The sequence below is a fragment of the Ovis aries genome, chromosome 4, assembly GCF_016772045.2.
Source record: "Ovis aries strain OAR_USU_Benz2616 breed Rambouillet chromosome 4, ARS-UI_Ramb_v3.0, whole genome shotgun sequence".
NCBI lineage: Eukaryota > Metazoa > Chordata > Mammalia > Artiodactyla > Bovidae > Ovis > Ovis aries.
The window spans coordinates 107376909-107394145 of record NC_056057.1 but is presented as its reverse complement, the minus strand read 5'-3'; the positions used below and the strand labels follow the sequence as shown (position 1 = coordinate 107394145).

Here is a 17237-nt window from a genome sequence, read left to right as displayed (position 1 = left end):
GCCCATGGGATTCTCCAGGCAAGAGGACTGGAGTGGGTAGCCATTCCCTTCTCCAGGGGATCTTCCCAGCACAGGGACCGAACCCAAGTTGCCTGCATTGCAGGCAAATTCTTTACCGCTGAGCCACCGGTGTGGGGTTGGGGACAGTCTCTAGAATTCTGGAGTAGGCGTCTGAGAACTGTGTTTAGAGGGGCCACACACGGTCCAGGGGTGCCATTTTATGCTCTAGTTTGTGTGTTCAGAATGGATTTTTCACCTCTTAAGGGCTATAAAAGCAAGAAAAGAAGGATGCGTATCAGACGCTCTATGCCTGTGTGCAGCTTGCCAAGGCCAGAATATTTGCATTTACTATCTGGCCTTTTATAGGAGAAGTTGCTGACCCACAGTTGCTGAGGGGGCTGAGAGTTTTCAATATTTATGCACCTGTCATGGGCCAGGGGAGAGACGAAGCAAAATCATGCCTGTGGGACAGAGAGGTTCAGAGACACCCTGCGGGGAAGGTGGGCATCCTGGCCCTTCAGACCCAGCGCCCTGCCCAGCTCCGCCCCCTTCTCCCACACTGACTGGAGTACCTGAGACTCAACTGACCCGTCCAGGCCTTTCTATAAAAGGTCGCCAGGTGTCCCAAAGTCCAGGGAGTCCTGTCCTTCTCTCAGAAGGCCTCCCCTCCCTGGACTGGCTGTCGGGGAGCTGAGAGAGGGAGCTTTCCCAGGCCCCCACAGCTGCTGGCCTGTCTCTTTAAATCCCAGGTAATTTGGGAGGAGTAAGGGAGTGTCTTCAGGGCTTCTGCGTCTCCCAGGATGAGAGCTCCTGCCCAGGGAGCTTAGTGGCGGAGTCCCAGCTCTGCCAAGTGTAACGAACTCCTCCGAGGGAGGCCTCTTGTGTCTGGCTGCTTACACCTCGGGGAGACTCCGCGGGGCCTGGAAGGCCCCGAGACGGCACCTCTCCGGGAAGAGGGCGGGCCGGCCCTCGGGGCTGCCCATGTGGCCCCCAGGCTGAGTCCAGGTGGGGTCTGGCCTCAGCCCCAGCCCCCCAGGGAGCGGGCCCCCTGCTCCATGGGGTTGCCACTGCCCAAGGAGAAGGGGCACATTCTCTCCCTGTGGAGGAAGCTCTGCAGATGGTTCCAGAGGCAGGAGCCATGGGCCCAGAGGCGGGATGAGCAGAACCTGCTCCAGCAGAAGAGGTAAGCCCCAGAGCCGCTGCCCCTCACCCCTCCCTTCCCCCTGGGTACCCCCCTCCCCTTGAGGGCACCTCTGCTGGGAAGACCTTTCTTCCAGGCCTGGCCCCTCTGGAGCACTTTGTCTCTAGAGTCTGGGCCTGTGGGGTTAGTGCCAGGTGGAAGGGGAGGAGGGGCTGGCATGGTAATACAGGTGCTCCCTATGTTTAAGAGCCCATCAATTAGGCAGCCTTTCTCGTAAGTTCTTTCCTGGAGCCCAGACAACTTGTCAGCCTGTGGAAGGATTAGGGCATCACAGACTTGCACCCCAGAGGTGCTGCTGTGTGTGTGTGTGTGTGTGTATTCAGTTGTTCCGTGATGTCTGACTCTTTGGGACCCCCTGGACTGTAGCCTGCCAGGCTCCTCTGTCCATGGGATTCTCCCGGCAAGAATACTAGAGTTGGTTGCTGTGCCCTCCTCTAGCGGATCTTCCCGACCCTGGAAATAGAACCCAAGTCTCCTGTGCCTCCTGCGTTGCAGGTGGGTTGTTTACAGCTGAGCCACCAGGGAGGCCCAGAGGTGCTGCTATGTTAGGACAGTGCTTTACATCTCTACTCCCTGCTCCTAGAACAGTCTCTTGGGCAGAAACACACAGTACATATATGTGCACGTGTGGGAATGAATCAATGAGTGGGGCAGGGAGGGAACTGCAGATGTCAGTCACCACCAAATGTGGTAACCAAAATGTGACAATCATTCTTGTGCGTTTATCGCATCAGCCATTGACGGAGTCTGAGTCTTGGTGTGGGGGAGTTGGAGAGGGGTGCTGTTTGTGAAGACAACAAAGCTGGGACCCAGCCCTGGAATTTATTGCACTCCATTTCAGGAGAGGGCCATGGGCAATGGGCCAAAATACCAGGTGCTTAGAATTCACTGCGGAAGGCAGGCTGAGGAATTTGAGAGGCTCTAGGTTTGAGCCCGAAGAACATCTCACTTAAGGCTTCCAGCTCCTGAAAACTGCCCTAGACTCATGCGATGGTCCCCCGCACCTCCATTGGTGCTCAGAGCTGGGGGTTGGGAGGAGGTAGGAGGAAGCTTGAGGCCATCCCTGTGTGTGATTTCTCCTCCAGAACCTCCGTGGGTCTTCCCACCCAGGGGCCAGCAGGCTAGCAGGAAGTCCTCCTCCTGGGACTTTCCTGGGTCCCTAAGAGGCAGATAATATGTCTATTCACAGGGGAAAGTCCAAAGCGTGTGTGTCTGAGGGTCTCTCTCCATCTCAAAGTGGGGTGGGGGGGGGCCCTGCCTGAGCCTGACCGGGAGGCTGGGGGTTAGCTGGAATTCCTGTTGTTTCCCTTCCTCTTGCTCAAGGATTCAGGGCTGGGGGGTGTGCTCCTTTTTTTCTTTTTCTTTTTTTTTTTGAGGTCTGGCTCCCTGGCTCTCACAGCTGCCGCCCACCTCTCTCCCCCCGGGCCTGGGAGAGTGGGGGCTGAGCACATGTTTGGCTGATGACATCTTGAGGCAACAGAACATTATTGTTGTTGGAGACTGGGACCATCAGTGGTTCCACTCATCCCAGTCCAGTCTCGGGACCCTGGAGCTGGGGGAGCCGGGCAGGAGCACAGAGAGGCCCCTGGGGCTTGGAAGTGGTGGCAGAGGCAGAGGGGAGGACCTGGGCTGGAGCTGGGGCTGCTCCCCGGTATCTTCTCTGTCCCTGTGTCTTAGCGACATCTGATGGGCCTTCTCTCACAGCCTTGGGCTAGGAAAGCCTGATTCACCACTCAGAGAGCTACTCTCCCCTCTTCCTCACGTCCCCTGTCAGATTTCACAGTTTTCTGGATCCTCTTTTTCTGGGACACCAGGGCCCTGGAAACTTGATTCCCCTACCCTCCCCAGAAGGACCTGAAAGTGTTGGGAGGGGATTGTCCAAGGCAGTGTAATCACTCAGCTTTAAGGGGAGGTCTGTGGGAGGCTGGACATACATGCGCTGACAGTGTGAGTGAGGACAACATGGCCAGGTGAGCAGGGCTGTTACCACCCCCCACCCCTGGGAATGAGGCAGACCCAGAGTGGGGGCTCCGGGTGGGGTGGAGGGGACTCCAGGAGAAGGGAGGCGCTCGGGTCTCTCCAGGAACATGGGGGAACCCAGCATTCTTCTCTCTCTGGCTGACTTTTCTTGGGTCTTCGTTGCCTTTGCCTCAGCTTAAATCCGTGTCCGTGGGATCCAAGTTGAACCATCATCCTTCTCTCATTTCGTCTGCATCATCTCGGGGCTTTGTGTATATGTGTGCGTGCTAAGCCGCTCAGCCGTGTCTGACTCTGCTGTAGTCCATCAGGCTCCTCTGCCCATGGGATTCCCTAGGCAAGAATACCAGAGTCGGTTGCCATGCCCTCCTCCAGGGGATCTTCCTGACCGGTCTTAATTCCTGAGATGCAATGTACTAGGTGTTGACTATAAAACACTCAGCTAGGTTTGCGAAAATGAATGTGGGGCATTCCCTGCTCTCCAGAAGCACACGTTCTTAGGGGCCAAACACACCGATCGACACCGACTTGGGTTAAAAGTGAGCTTGGCGACTGTCCTAAGAAGGCTGTGAACAAGTAGTGTGGGAGCCTTGAGGAGGACAGTGCAGGCCCCGATTCCGATTGGTGTGGACTGTGCTGGGCAGCTTCCGCTGTCTGCCTAACGTGATCCTCACCCTGAGCCCCTCGCTGGTGCAGCCATCCTCCCTGTAGCTGGCATGAGGCAGTGCGCACCAGGGACTCTTTTCTGTTTTGATAGACCCCTGCATTAGTATCTGGGGGCTGGCATGGCCTACCTGTCAGAGTGAGGGCTGGGACCTTGGATCGCCCTGGAACTTCTTGCTTCAGTAAACACATGTGCAGGTGCAGGCATCTTGGACTTGAAAGATGCAGTTCGGGCACTTAGAAGGGCGGCCAGGTCTGGAATTAGCCACTCTCGTGAGCTTTGGCTTCTTCCTCCCATTGCCCAGAACCTGAGCTGGAGGGAGGTTGCCCCAGGTAGCCAGTGCACACCTCCTCCCCTCCCTGGTCACCGCTCCAGCTGCTCCCCCCAACCTCACCCCAACACAAGAAAAATTGGGAAGAGCCAGAGAACTAGAAGAACCACATAACTGAGCGGTGAGAGCCTTGGGGCCAGGTTTTTGGCCAAGCATTCCATCTTGAACTCTGTCTGGTCTTCTGGATCTAGCTTGGCTTCCTTTGCAGAAAAATAAGAGAATTATTCATCCCGTGTCACAGGGTTGTAGAGAGCAAACGTGATCATGTGCGAGAGGCTGCTTTGGAAGCTGAAAAGCACATTTAACACCTGGGACCACTGTGATTAAAAAGAACACAAGAACAGTCAAAAGGCAGCTTCCATTGACAGCAGGCGTTAGAGGGACTGTGAGCTCCCTCCCATTAGAGCTGGGACCATCCAAGCACCAGACTCTGAGCCCAAGGGGTGTGTGTGACATGCTTCTCTGAGAGGGGTTGGTGGAGAAACCAGAGGGATCTGCCTCCCGTGCCTCCTCTGACCCTGCTTCCGATCCTGATGCACACGGAGAATAGGAACAGGGAAATGACCAGAGGGGTCCCAGCGCTGCCTCCGACTTGTTTGAACAGACCACCCCAGGGCTCCAGGCCTCTTTCTCCATGTGGACAGATTAGACTGGGTTTCCAGGGCTTTCTAGAATTCTTTCCTAGACACACTTGATCCTGCTCATTTCCCAGCAGCCAAATGCAAAACTTCACATGTGCAGGTCCACACACGTGAGTGTACACGCACAGACGTATACACATCCATAAGAACGTGACGCAGAGAGGATAGGGTGGAGGAAACAGGGAGAGAAGACAAGTGGCAGCTCCTTGGGGCCGGAGGGAACCTCAAGGTGATCAATGACTTGTTTGCTCTATAAAAGGTGCACTAGGTTTATGCCAGAAATCCTATAGCAGTGTTTCTGCTAGTCCAGTATTGAGCCAGACTGTTCAATTTTAAAATAGTCAAGCAAAATAAGACACTCTAAATTCTGGAAACAACTTTCATATTTTTATCATTTCGGATCTTCTCATTTCTTTCACTGTCTTTTATTAATTAATCTGCAGGTGCTTAAAAGGCTTCATTTTTTGTTTCTTAGTTGACCATTTAATGATTTGTAAGAGAAAAAAAAACAGGGAGGGAATTTCTCATTCTATTTAATGTGAAAAATCCCTTCTTAAAAAATAGATAAGGAATACTTATACATCGAGGTCAGAACTTCTCTACCTGACCCTTTTGACATGTTGGGCAGATAATTCTCTGTTACAAGAGGCTGCTTTGTTTAAGAAGCTTAGCAGCACCCCTGCCCTCTGCCAACTAGATGCCAGTTTCACCCCCTCTCCCAGGCATGACAACCAAAAGTGACTCCAGACACTGCCAAATCCTTTGGAAGGAGGCAGGGAGTTATCCCTGGTTAAGGTGTGTGTGCTCAGTCGTGTCTGACTCTTTGCGACCCCATGCACTGTAGCCTGCCAGGCTCCTCTGCCCATGGGATTCTCCAGGTGAGAATACTGGAGTGGCTTGCCATTCCTTCCTCTGGGAGATCTTCTCCACCCAAGGACCTAACCCACATCTTTGGCATCTTCCGCTTTGGCAGGAGGATTCTTTACCACAGAGCCACCTGGGAGAGACCACTGCTCTAAATCACTGTTTGTAAATAAGGGATTCTGGTAGTAAAGTTACGTATGCTTCTAAACAAAATGAAACTGTCCCCTGGAACAGAGTGAGTATAATTTAACCATTAAAATCAGAAGACATTTTGGCAGTATCACCTCTTCTTCCTGCCCTAGGGAGATGTCTGGTGATGTGTAGATTTTACTCCAGATCTAAACTTCTGTGTTGGGTTTCTTTGGAACAAACTCTTTATTTACCAGGCACAAGAATCTTTGGATGGGTCTGCTCTTTTCACTTTCATGCATTGGAGAAGGAAGTGGCAACCCACTCCAGTGTTCTTGCCTGGAAAATCCCAGGGACGGGGGAGCCTGGTGGGCTGCCGTCTATGGGGTCGCACAGAGTCGGACACGACTGAAGTGACTTAGCAGCAGCAGCAGCTCTTTTTTATGGGGTCCGTCTTTTTTATGGGGTGTAAGTGTAGGCAGCTGTTTGGGAGGAGTTCTCCCTTACATAAATAGCAGCCCACTCCAGTATTCTTGCCTGGAGAATCCCATGGACAGAGGAGCCTGGTGGGCTCCAGTTTGTGGGATCGCAAGCGTCAGACACGACTTCACGCTATCTTTTCTGCCTTACTGCCCAGGATATTAGCAAGGGCTTTCTTGGCTTCCCCCTTGTGGCCATGTGATGCTGTTGCAAGTCATACCTCTGCCTGACTCCCTGGGAACCATGCAGATTCTGCCATCCATTTTTGCTGGATCTTAGAGTTTGCCACCGAGAGGAGACCAGGTCTCTACAAACCTCGCTGGTGTGGGTCATAAGCCTTTTCTTCACCCAGAGTGTGATATGATTGAGGTTCCCAAATAAAATACAGTTCAGTTCAGTCGCTCAGTCGTGTCCGACTCTTTGCGACCCCATGAATCGCAGCACGCCAGGCCTCCCTGTCCATCACCAACACCCAGAGTTCACTCAGACTCACATCCATCGAGTCAGTGATGCCATCCAGCCATCTCATCCTCTGTCGTCCCCTTCTCCTCCTTTCCCCAATCCCTCCCAGCATCAAGACAGAGTTAAATGTGAATTTCAGATAAACAATGAATAGATTGTCAGTTTCAGTTTGCCCTAAAATATTGCACGGACATACTTATATTAAACTTATTTGAGGGGAATTCCCTGGCAATCCAGGGATTAGGCCTCTGTGCTTTCATTGCTGAGGACCCAGGTTTGATCCCTGGTTGGGGAAATAAGATACAATCGGCCACATGGCACAGCCAAGAAAAAAACAAGAACTTATTTGTTGTGTATCTAAAATTCAACTCTGAGCATCCCCATGTTTTTATTTTGTAAATCTAGCCATCCCAGTTCAAATGGTAGCTTCCTGCCCTCACCAGGCCACTAGGGCAGGCAGTGCAGGCCAGAGACAGAACCTGTGGGGACTGGAGGTTTGAGGGGGACATTTACGGTCATCAGAGATATGTCAGAGAACCAACAGTGGTGTCTCTGGGGCTGCCACTGATTAGCCTCCCCACTTATGTCCTAGGAAGCAGGGAGTGGACTCTGCACTTGGGTTAGAAGCCCCTTTGGACACATTTCTAGCTTCGCCGTTAACCCTTGGCCAAACAGGGCACAGAACTAGTAGCAAGACAAAGCAACAATAGCAACTAGAAGCTACCTGGAGGAGGGCAGAGAAAGGATACAATCTGAGACAGTGGCTGACCTCTGACCTCCAAGTGCCCTTAGAAGAGAAAGAGACAGATACTAATCATAGCCCCCCGAGGTAAAAGTAAGGCCAGAGGAGAGGGTGGAAAACTTCCTGCCGTGTGTGTGTGTGTGTGTGTGTGTGTGTGTGTGTGTGTGTGTGTGTGTGTGTGTGTTGGGGAATAGTGCTTACTCTCGAATATCTATAAAAGAGGGATTTGCGCAGACTGTTGGAAAAGGTAATGGTGGTGGGAGGGGTGGTGGGGGTGGTGATGGTGGTGCAGCTGGTGATGGGGATGGGGGTCATGGTGGTGGTGGGGGTCATGGGCTAGTGGTGGTGGGGGGGGTGGTGATGGTGGTGGGGATCACGGTGGCGGCGGCAGTCATGGTTGTGGTCGGGGTGATGGGGTGAGGGTGGAGGGTGTGGGGGTTATGGCTGGGGTGATAGGGGTGAAGAGGAGGTAGTGGGAGGTGCTGCAAACTTGTTTTGCAGCTGTGTGAGCACACCAAGCACACTATTTTGTACTTAGATTATATGTTTGCCTAAGGTTGGCTTAGGGGGTGGCTGATGGAGCTAATAAGGGGGGGGGGCAGTAAAGCCAAGCCACCTTCTAGCATTGCTACAGTTCATTCCTTCTACAGAGAGTGGTAATGAGCACCTGCCATCACACTGGGCATATTCCCAGGCACTGGGAGCGCAGCACAGAGAGTAACTAGGGTGGGGTGGGGGCTGGATTCCAGGTGAAAGGAGAGAGAGCACAGCCACGTGGGGAATGGTGTGCCCTGGGGTGCTGAGGCCAAACTGCTGGGTGTCAGGGGCCAGCAGGGGGAAGAAAGCACAGGAAAATAGTTGCACAAAGTCTGGAGAGGACTTCTGAGTTTCTTCTCCTTGGGCGTTTAAGGACCCACGAGATTTTTGTAAACTATGCTTGCATTTGCTGTTTAGAGAGAATGTCTTGGGAGCATCCAGAAGGATGGTTTGGGGGTAAATAGGGTATAGGGGAACTAGTCAGAAGATTTTGCTAATCCTGGCCCAGAGAATGAGGACATGGATTAACAGGGATCAGTGGGAATGGGGAGGCAGGGACTGAGTGGGAGAGCCGCTGAACTGACAGGTGGCTGCCCCTGCGGCTGATGCGGGGGCCTGGGGCCAGCATTCGGGGAGACGGGCAAGCCGCGCTCTCTCCTCCTCTCCCAATCACCCCTCCACCCCCAGTTCTTGGAGTCAGTTTCCTGCTACTATGGCCTTTTCGGTGTGTGAGCTCCTGTTCACATAACTGACCCTCTGTGGATAAACAGTGTTATTGCATTCACTCCTGTAGAAGGACCAAGTAGCTCTAGGCCAGCAGGGAAAAATAAATAAAGGGACCCCATGTGTCTCAGTTGGAGTCAGTTTTGATCTTACAAAAAGTGTGCAGTTCATTGTAGGCATAAAGCTGGAAAGTCAGAGATGATTTGCCTAAAACAAGTGAGACACAGACAGGAAGCAGGGAGAGACTATAACTCGACACAGGGCCAGAAGAAAGAAAGGACCCAAGGCTGCTTTTGGACTGAGCCCCAAAGATGCCGTCGTAGGGAAGAAAGTACCAGGGGCTTTCCTGAGGAAGGGGAGCATCGCACAACAGGAGAAGTACCCGCCAGCCTCTGCGTGTCAGCGCCTCCGTAAAGATAAGAGAGGCATTTCCTCATACCCTCAGTCCATGAAAATAAGGCTTATCTTGGAGGGTAACCTCAGGACTTCAAGGGATGCTGCAAAGGGGTTGCTCCAGAGGCCAAAGGGGTCAAAAAGTAAACAAGCATTTAGCTGAAACTCCTTCCTCTGCACCTGATGCGCACAGATCACACACACACACACACACAGAGGAAAGGAAAGCTGTCCTGACACTTACCCATGCACAAACTATGGAAAGTTGTCTTGCATTTAGCTCACACAAATTATGAAAAAGTTGCCTCAGATTTAACTCACGCAAACTATGGGAAAGTTGCCTTGGATTTAACTCACGCACACTATGAAAAAGTTGGCTTGGATTAACCAATGGGTCAGAGCTGAGCGCTCAGGCAGCCCCTCCCCTGATAGCAGCCCCACCTCTCTGGATGAGGGACCTCCAGGTTCGGAGTTCATTTTCACCGAGGTGTGAGACGGAGCAAAGCCGCCCACCTTTCTTCCCAACCGGCCCGCTCCCCTCCCTTATAGGATCTGTGAGTCTCCACTCTTGCTAGCTGCCAAAGAGAACAACATCCAGGCTCTGCGCAAGCTGCTCAAGTATGAGGCCTGTGATGTCCACCAGAAAGGTAAGGAGCGTTTCCAGCTGGGTCAGCCCTGTGCCCATGGCCCTCTTCCCCCTCCTCCTGCTGGTATAGCCCAGGGCCTTCTGGTGTGGGCCCCCAGTTCTCTATGGGCCCCCTCCCTGCTCCAGAGAGGCCACGAGACTCTGCTTTCTGTCAATGCCAGGAGCCGTGGGGGAGACAGCACTGCATGTGGCCGCCCTCTATGACAACCTGGAGGCCGCCATGGTGCTGATGGAGGCCGCCCCGGAGCTGGTCAAGGAGCCCATGACATCTGAGCTGTATGAAGGTGAGGGGCCAAGGATCTGGGATGGAGGGAAGTGTGACCTTGGTGGTGGACCTGGAAAATCCCATGCATTGAGGAGCCTGGTAGGCTGCAGTCCATGGGGTCACTAAGAGTCGGACACGACTGAGCGACTTCACTTTCTCTTTTCACTTTCATGCACTGGAGAAGGAAATGGCAACCCACTCCAGTGTTCTTGCCTGGAGAATCCCAGGGACGGGGGAGCCTGGTGGGGTGCCATCTATGGGGTCGCACAGAGTCGGACACAACTGAAGTGACTTAGCAGCAGCAGCAGTCTGGGGAAACCAAGAGGGAACCTGGGCCCCCTTCTCTTCACCTCCCTGTTCTGTCCCTTTTTCCTCGGCATTCTTAATGCCCTTCATTGGAGTGCTAACCTCTGAAATGGAGAGACCTAGGGTAGGAAGGCTTCCCTTGTCATTCTGTAGGTAAAGAATCTGCCTGCAATGCAAGAGACCCATGTTTGATTCTTGGATCGGGAAGCTCCACTGGAGAAGGAAACGGCAACCCACTCCAGTGTTCTTGCCTGGAGAATCCCACGGACAGAGGAGCCTGGCACACTACAGTCCATGGGGTGGCAAGAGTCGGACATGACTTGGCGGCTAAACCACTAGAGCAGGAAGAGGCAGGCAGCACAGGGGGCCCCTGGGAGCCCCACCAGGCCCCTACCCCTGTCTCATCCTCCCCCGGAAAGGCTGACCTGGTGGAGACAGGAGGGTCCCCCTGCAGGATTCTGTGAAGATAGGAGGGACCCCTAGCTGGATCCTGGGGACAGAGCACAAGCCAAGAGCTCTCTTGTCCAGGTCAGACGGCCCTGCACATAGCAGTCATGAACCAGAACGTGAACCTGGTGAAAGCCCTGCTCGCCCACGGGGCCAGCGTCTCTGCGAGGGCCACAGGCTCCGCCTTCCGCCTCTCTCCTCACAACCTCATCTACTTTGGTGAGAGCAGGCCCGGGGCTGGGAGAATGAGGAGGGGGACACCAGTCAAGGCAGGGCGGGCTGAGGAGGCCCCGTGCCTGGGGCGGCCAGAGCCAAGCCTCCAGCCCCACCCCAGGGCCCCCTCCAGCATCCCCGCCTCTGGTCCTGCTGACAAGGGTCCCCAGGCCCAGAGCAGAGATGGGGGAGGGAGAGGCGGTTGCTTGGAAACACTGCCCCTCCCTGCCCGCATCTCACGCCAGCCTGCCTGGGCCTCTGCCTCCCCAGGGGAGCACCCTCTGTCCTTTGCCGCCTGCATGGGCAGCGAGGAGATTGTGAGGCTGCTCATTGAGCACGGCGCTGACATCCGGGCCCAGGACTCCCTGGGTAAGAGCTGGGCTGGAGGGGGCGCTGGCAGGCTGGGGGTGGCAGGGGAGAGGGGAGGGGCTGGGACCGCCCTCAGGCCCCCTCGGGGTGGGGGGTGGTCCTGGGGAACAGCAGGGACTCTGGTCCCAGGGCTCATGTGACACCCCGTGTCCTCTCCCAGGAAACACAGTGTTGCACATCCTCGTCCTCCAGCCCAACAAAACCTTTGCCTGCCAGATGTACAACCTGCTGCTGTCCTACGACAGGCGAGGGGACCACCTGCAGTCCCTGGACCTCATGCTCAATCACCAGGGCCTCACCCCCTTCAAGCTGGCCGGAGTGGAGGGCAACACTGTGGTGAGGGACCCGTCCTCAACCCCACGGGGGTCCTTCTCCTGACCCTTCATCTTACACTTCTGGCCCTTTGAGGAAGTAGATGTGATTGGTCCTCCCAGATGCCGAGGCCCTATTTTCAGCTTCGATTGGAATTTCCTTCTCTGCCCCTGTCTCGCATCTTCTTTCTCTCCCACTTTCTCTGCCCTGAGTCGTTAGGGGCTGCAAGGGTCTAGATCCCGTCCCCGGGGTGGTCTGTAATGCCCATGTTCCCCTGCCCTGCCTCCTTGCATCTCCTCTTTCCAAACTCTAGAGGGAGTTACAGGGGAAGAGGATGAACTAGGAGGCAGAAGGGTTCTTTTGTCCACAAGGCTGCAGTCTTTGAGTGAAGAGCGAGCCCCCTTTCAGGGGTGCAGCGGTCCTACTGGGCAAGCGTCCCATCTGCACCCCGACAGTCCCCTTGGCTTGCTCCTCCTCACTCGCTTGTCCCCCCATCCCCAACTTTAGATATTCCAGAACCTGGTGCAGAAGCAGAAGTACATCCAGTGGACGTGTGGACCGCTGACCTCCACTCTCTACGACCTCACAGAAATCGACTCCTCGGGGGAGGAGCTATCCCTCCTGGAACTTATCGTCACCTCCAAGAAGAGGGAGGTATGGTGGGTGGTGGGGGGCTGGTCCCCAGGCTAGGGAGCTACTAGGGAGGGGACTCAGGGGCTCTGAGCTGCTTGCTGCCTTCTCTTTCTGCTGCAGGCTCGCCAGATCCTAGACCAGACGCCAGTGAAGGAGCTGGTGACCCTCAAGTGGAAGAGATACGGGCGGCCGTACTTCTGTGTGCTGGCAGCCACGTACCTGCTGTACATCGTCTGCTTCACCGTGTGCTGTGTGTACCGCCCCCTCAAGCCCAGGACAGACAATGAAACTGACCCCCGGGACAGCACCCTCTACCAGCAGAAGCCACGTCAGGTGACTCCCAAGGACTAGCAGAGCTTTGGGGCGGCGGGTGTCCAGCCCTCTGCCATCTTTCAGATGTGTTGTCACGTTCCTAGCTCACCACCCACGTTTCTCTCCTTGCCCAGATCTCAACTACATAGGCACAAACTCAAAGACATGCACACAGAAAGATACCGATGCTCTGAGAGAGCCAAACCTCACGGGTTGAAAAGAATCTGAGCGACTGGTGTCCCTAGACAAGGATGCGGACTTGCACCCAAGGGTGGGCAGGGCAGATGGAGGGAAGCCCTGAGTCCTCTGACCACGCCTCTCCTTTCAGGAGGCCTACGTGACCCGCCAGGACCACCTCCGACTGGTGGGGGAGCTGGTGAGCATCTGTGGAGCCATCATCATCCTGTTCATAGAGGTGGGTGCAGTGCGGATCCAGGGGTGAGGCTGTGTGCCCCAGGGATCCAGTCAGAGCTTCAGTCTACAGTGCCTCACGTCTTCCCGGCCTCTCCCCAGATTACAGACATCTTCCGAGTGGGGGTCAGTCGCTCCTTTGGACAGACCATCCTCGGAGGGCCATTCCACATCCTCTTGTGAGTCTCTTTTCCTCTCACCCCCTACACCTTTCTCACTAAGGCTCCAGTTTAACTCCCTGGATCCCTGGCCTCTGGAGAACCCCAGCTCCAGAGGCCTCGCTGTGATGTGTGTGTGACTGTGTACGGAGCTTGAAGCTGAGTGTGTGGGTAGCACTTCCATCACCCCCTCGCTCTTGGATCCTCAGGATCACCCCAGTCTCCCTCTCACGGCCCCCTCCCCACTCTCCCTCCAGCATCACCTATTCCTGCATGGTGCTGGTGACTATGGTGATGCGGCTCACCAACACCAGCGGGGAGGTGGTACCCATGTCCTTCGCCCTGGTGCTGGGCTGGTGCAGCGTCATGTACTTTGCGCGAGGATTCCAGATGCTGGGCCCCTTCACCATCATGATCCAGAAGGTCGGTGCCTCCTCCCAAACTTTCTATAGAAAGGTCCCAGAGCAGGGGCTGCGAACATTTCTGAAAAGCATCAGATCAGAGAGACCTCAGGCTTGCGGTGGTGGTTTAGTCTATAAGTCATGTCCGACTCTTTGCAACCCCATGGACTATAGCCTGCCAGGCTCCTCTGACCATGGGATTTCCCAGGCAAGAACACTGGAGTGGGTTGCCATTTCTTTCTCCAGGGAATCTTCCCTACCAGGCTTGCAAGGCCAACATGTATATAATCTCTTTGATTTTCTTCTTCCCTTCCCCCTTTAAAATTTTTTTTTCAATCATTTAAAAAATGTAACATTCTCACTCAAGGGCCATACCAAAATTGATCCAGGAGATTTGGCCGGCAGGCCATGGTTGGCCAGCCTCTACCCTATGCTAGAGGGCAGAGCTGTGGGACTTCTCAGGGTTAGACCTCTTAGAGGCTATAAGGGGCAGTTGCTCAAAAGACTGGTGTGGAGCTGGTCTCCCTTCTCTTCCTTCCCGCTAGATGATTTTTGGCGATCTGATGAGGTTCTGCTGGCTGATGGCTGTGGTCATCCTGGGCTTTGCCTCGGGTAAATCATCTGAGACAGGGGCCCTGGGCTGGAGGAAATCAGAAAGCACAGGATGCCTCTAGATAAACCTGTGGGGAGAGGGGGGCAGGAGGGAAGGCAGAGGCAGGAGGAGGCCACAGTGTCTGAGGATGGGATGTGTTAAGGGGGAGAGCTGGCTCTTGGGATCAGGAGGGTGAATCATATGGAAAATAGGGGAACGTAAGAACCCACAGGACAGAGTGATGGAGGGCTGGGATGGTGACACTGGAGAGGAAGCAGACAGGACTGAAGTGGGCAGCACAGAGCGGGCTATGGTTTAATCGCATGGAACTCTCACCCCCTTGGGTGAGAGCAGCCTTCTTTATCATCTTCCAGACAGAGGACCCCAATGAGCTGGGCCACTTCTTCAATTACCCCATGGCGCTGTTCAGCACCTTTGAGCTGTTCCTCACCATCATCGACGGCCCCGCCAACTACGACGTGGATCTGCCCTTCATGTACAGCATCACCTACGCTGCCTTCGCCATCATCGCTGCTTTGCTCATGCTCAACCTCCTCATCGCTATGATGGGAGACACTCACTGGCGTGTAGCCCACGAGCGGGATGAGCTCTGGAGGGCGCAGGTGAGCCCCCTCGTGGCCGGGAGGGTTAGTGCAAGTCATTCTCTTCCTGACAAGGGCCAGGCCAAACTCAGAAGCAGGATATTTCACCTCCCACCGCCCCCCACTCCCCGGCACCCCCAGTGTATCTGGAGGGTTATTGCACAGGCAAAATCGACACAAAGTGTACGGAACTGGATCAGCAATACAATCAAGCAATCCTGGAACAGCTGAAAAGAATTCCTGTTTTCTCAAAAAAGTCAAATCTGTCTTTTCTAGAATCATCAGTAAGAAATGAACCTCAGGAGTAGCGACAGTGGGCTTCCCAGTGCAAGTGGTAAAGAACGTGACTGCCAATGCAGGAGACTTAAAAGAAATGCGGGTTGGGTTTCTGGGTCAGGAAGATCCCCTGGAGGAGGGAATGCAACCCACTCCAGTATTCTCGCCTGGAGAATCCCATGGACAGATGAGCCTGAAGGGCTATACAGTCCATGCGGTTGCAAACAGGAGGACACAACTGAACCGGATTAGCACACGAGCACAGTAGCTACAACTGCATTCACGAAATTTTGTTACTGAATAAAAACTGAAGTATCAACTTTGGGGCAATATTTAAGTCTTCAAAATTCGACCCAGAAAAACTGGGCGTGTTAAAAATAACGCCACACAAACTCCCTATAGTCACAGAAACTATCTTCAGTCAGATAATTGTGATGGGGTCAAAAGCACGCATTAACTGGATCAAATCATCATTTAAAAATGTACTTACAAAAGAATTTATCTCAACAAAAATAATTTCAGCAACGTAAATGGGAAATCCTCCAACTAGATGGCATTTAACTGTGTTGTGTAGAAAGTAGAATTAAAAAAAAAACAAAAACCCTAAGCTGGCAACATAGGGTTTGCTCGTGAAAATATTTTTTCAATGTAAATGTATTGGTAGGAAATTTCTCCGCAGGATGTTTGTGTTTCTAAGTAGCCTTTACATCTGTAGGGTCAAAATATTCTGTACCCCAAGGACCCTTGCTCTTTGCTCTGCCCACCTTCCTGATCCTTAGAGCGAGGTCTCCCCACCTCCTGCAGGACTGGCCTGGCCTGGACGCCAGGTCATTGGGTGAAGCATTGTGGGGCTCAAGACCCATCACTCTCTCCTGCAGAAAAGGGGTGACGAAGCTAACTCCACTAACCTCTGCTCAGGGGTATGGTCCCCTCTGGGAAACCATGAGTTTCCCAGCTGTTGCTACACTGTGGTCCCTCTGCCCAGAGTCCTCTCCACTCTTCCAGTGGTCTGCACTCCATCTCTGGTTTCATCCTCTTCTGCCCCACCCCCACCCCCCCACAGGTTGTAGCCACCACTGTGATGCTGGAGAAGAAGCTGCCGCGTTGCCTGTGGCCTCGCTCGGGGATCTGCGGGCGCAAGTTCGGGCTGGGGGACCGCTGGTTCCTGCGGTGAGTGACAGCATGAGCTGGCACGCTTGTTGTACAGGCCTGTGCGCTCCCTGGGCTTCCAGTCTTACTGGGGGAAGGGAAATTGCCAGGCTCTGGGGGCAGAGAGCGGCCCTGAAAGCATCCACGTTGTCCCTGGACCCGGCTCTGTGTTGCTTCCCAAAGCCTGGCATCCCATGTGCCCACTCAGGCTGCAGACAAGGAGAGAGGCCACCGGCAGTAGGGCTGGACGAGGCCCAGAGACGAGGGCTGGTCCAAGGTCAGCCATTCCATCACCTCCTCTGTACTCCCCCTCTCCCAACAGGGTGGAAGAGAAACAGGACATCAACCAGCAGCGTGTCCGGCGCTACGCCCAGGCCTTCTGCCACCCAGGCTCGGAGGACAACAGGGAAAGACTGTGGCTGGGCAGCCCCTTCGGCGCCCGCCTGTCGCTTCCTACCCCCTCAGTGTCTCGAAGCACCTCCGGCAGCAGCATCAACTGGGAGAGGCTGCGGCAAGGGACCCTGAAGAGAGAGCTGAGGGGGGTGGTCAACAAGGCTCTGGAGGACGAGGAGGGCTGGGAGTACCAGATCTGAGCTCTCCTCCCGCCTCCTGCCTCCCACCAAAGTCCAGATCTCTCACCTGCCAGGTCAGGGGCGGGGTGGGGGGGCGGTGTAGAACAGAATACAGGGAAACCAAGGAGCAGGCTCACACCTCACCCAAAGCACAGGGACCCAGCATGAGTAGGGACCCAGCTTCACCCACCCTGGCCTTACTGCCCTGTCTGAGCAAAGCACTTTACAAAAGGTGGGGTGCCACCTCGGGCACCAGCCTCCATCCAGGGTCACAGCTGCAGACAGCCGCGGAGGTTCAGGAGGTGTACGGAGCAGATGGGTACTGCTGGGAGGGGGTGGGGTGTGATACCGCCTCCCACCTTCCAATAAAGTCACTTCCTGTACGCCTCTCTTCTTCCGCAGCCTTCTCTGCGATGGGGTCTCCCACCC

General features: G+C 54.5%; 1 protein-coding gene across 2 annotated transcripts; it reads left to right on the top strand.

Moving 5' to 3' along the window:
* The first annotated feature begins 779 nt into the window (after nucleotides 1-779).
* Nucleotides 780-17191, top strand: TRPV6 (transient receptor potential cation channel subfamily V member 6). 2 transcript variants are annotated; one of them, XM_004008129.6, is made up of 15 exons: nucleotides 780-1183; nucleotides 9694-9791; nucleotides 9952-10074; nucleotides 10890-11027; nucleotides 11292-11390; nucleotides 11551-11726; nucleotides 12210-12356; nucleotides 12456-12668; nucleotides 12976-13062; nucleotides 13161-13237; nucleotides 13474-13639; nucleotides 14163-14229; nucleotides 14564-14832; nucleotides 16151-16257; nucleotides 16559-17191. In XM_004008129.6, the coding sequence occupies exons 1-15, from the start codon at nucleotides 1056-1058 to the stop codon at nucleotides 16827-16829; spliced, it is 2166 nt and encodes a 721-aa protein (XP_004008178.1). In that variant the 5' UTR covers nucleotides 780-1055; the 3' UTR covers nucleotides 16830-17191. The 2 variants fall into 2 exon arrangements, with proteins under 2 accessions (XP_004008178.1, XP_042104887.1); XM_042248953.2 differs by lacking the exon at nucleotides 11292-11390.
* Nucleotides 17192-17237: the final 46 nt, after the last annotated feature.

What these genes read in the sequence shown, in the direction of transcription:
- TRPV6 (XM_004008129.6), top strand. Translation starts at nt 1,056, where the DNA reads ATGGGGTTGCCACTGCCCAAGGAGAAGGGGCACATTCTCTCCCTGTGG. An exon ending in AACCTGCTCCAGCAGAAGAG is followed by an intron (nt 1,184 to 9,693) that starts GTAAGCCCCAGA and finishes CCTCCCTTATAG; the next exon opens with GATCTGTGAGTCTCCACTCT. An exon ending in CTGTGATGTCCACCAGAAAG is followed by an intron (nt 9,792 to 9,951) that starts GTAAGGAGCGTT and finishes TGTCAATGCCAG; the next exon opens with GAGCCGTGGGGGAGACAGCA.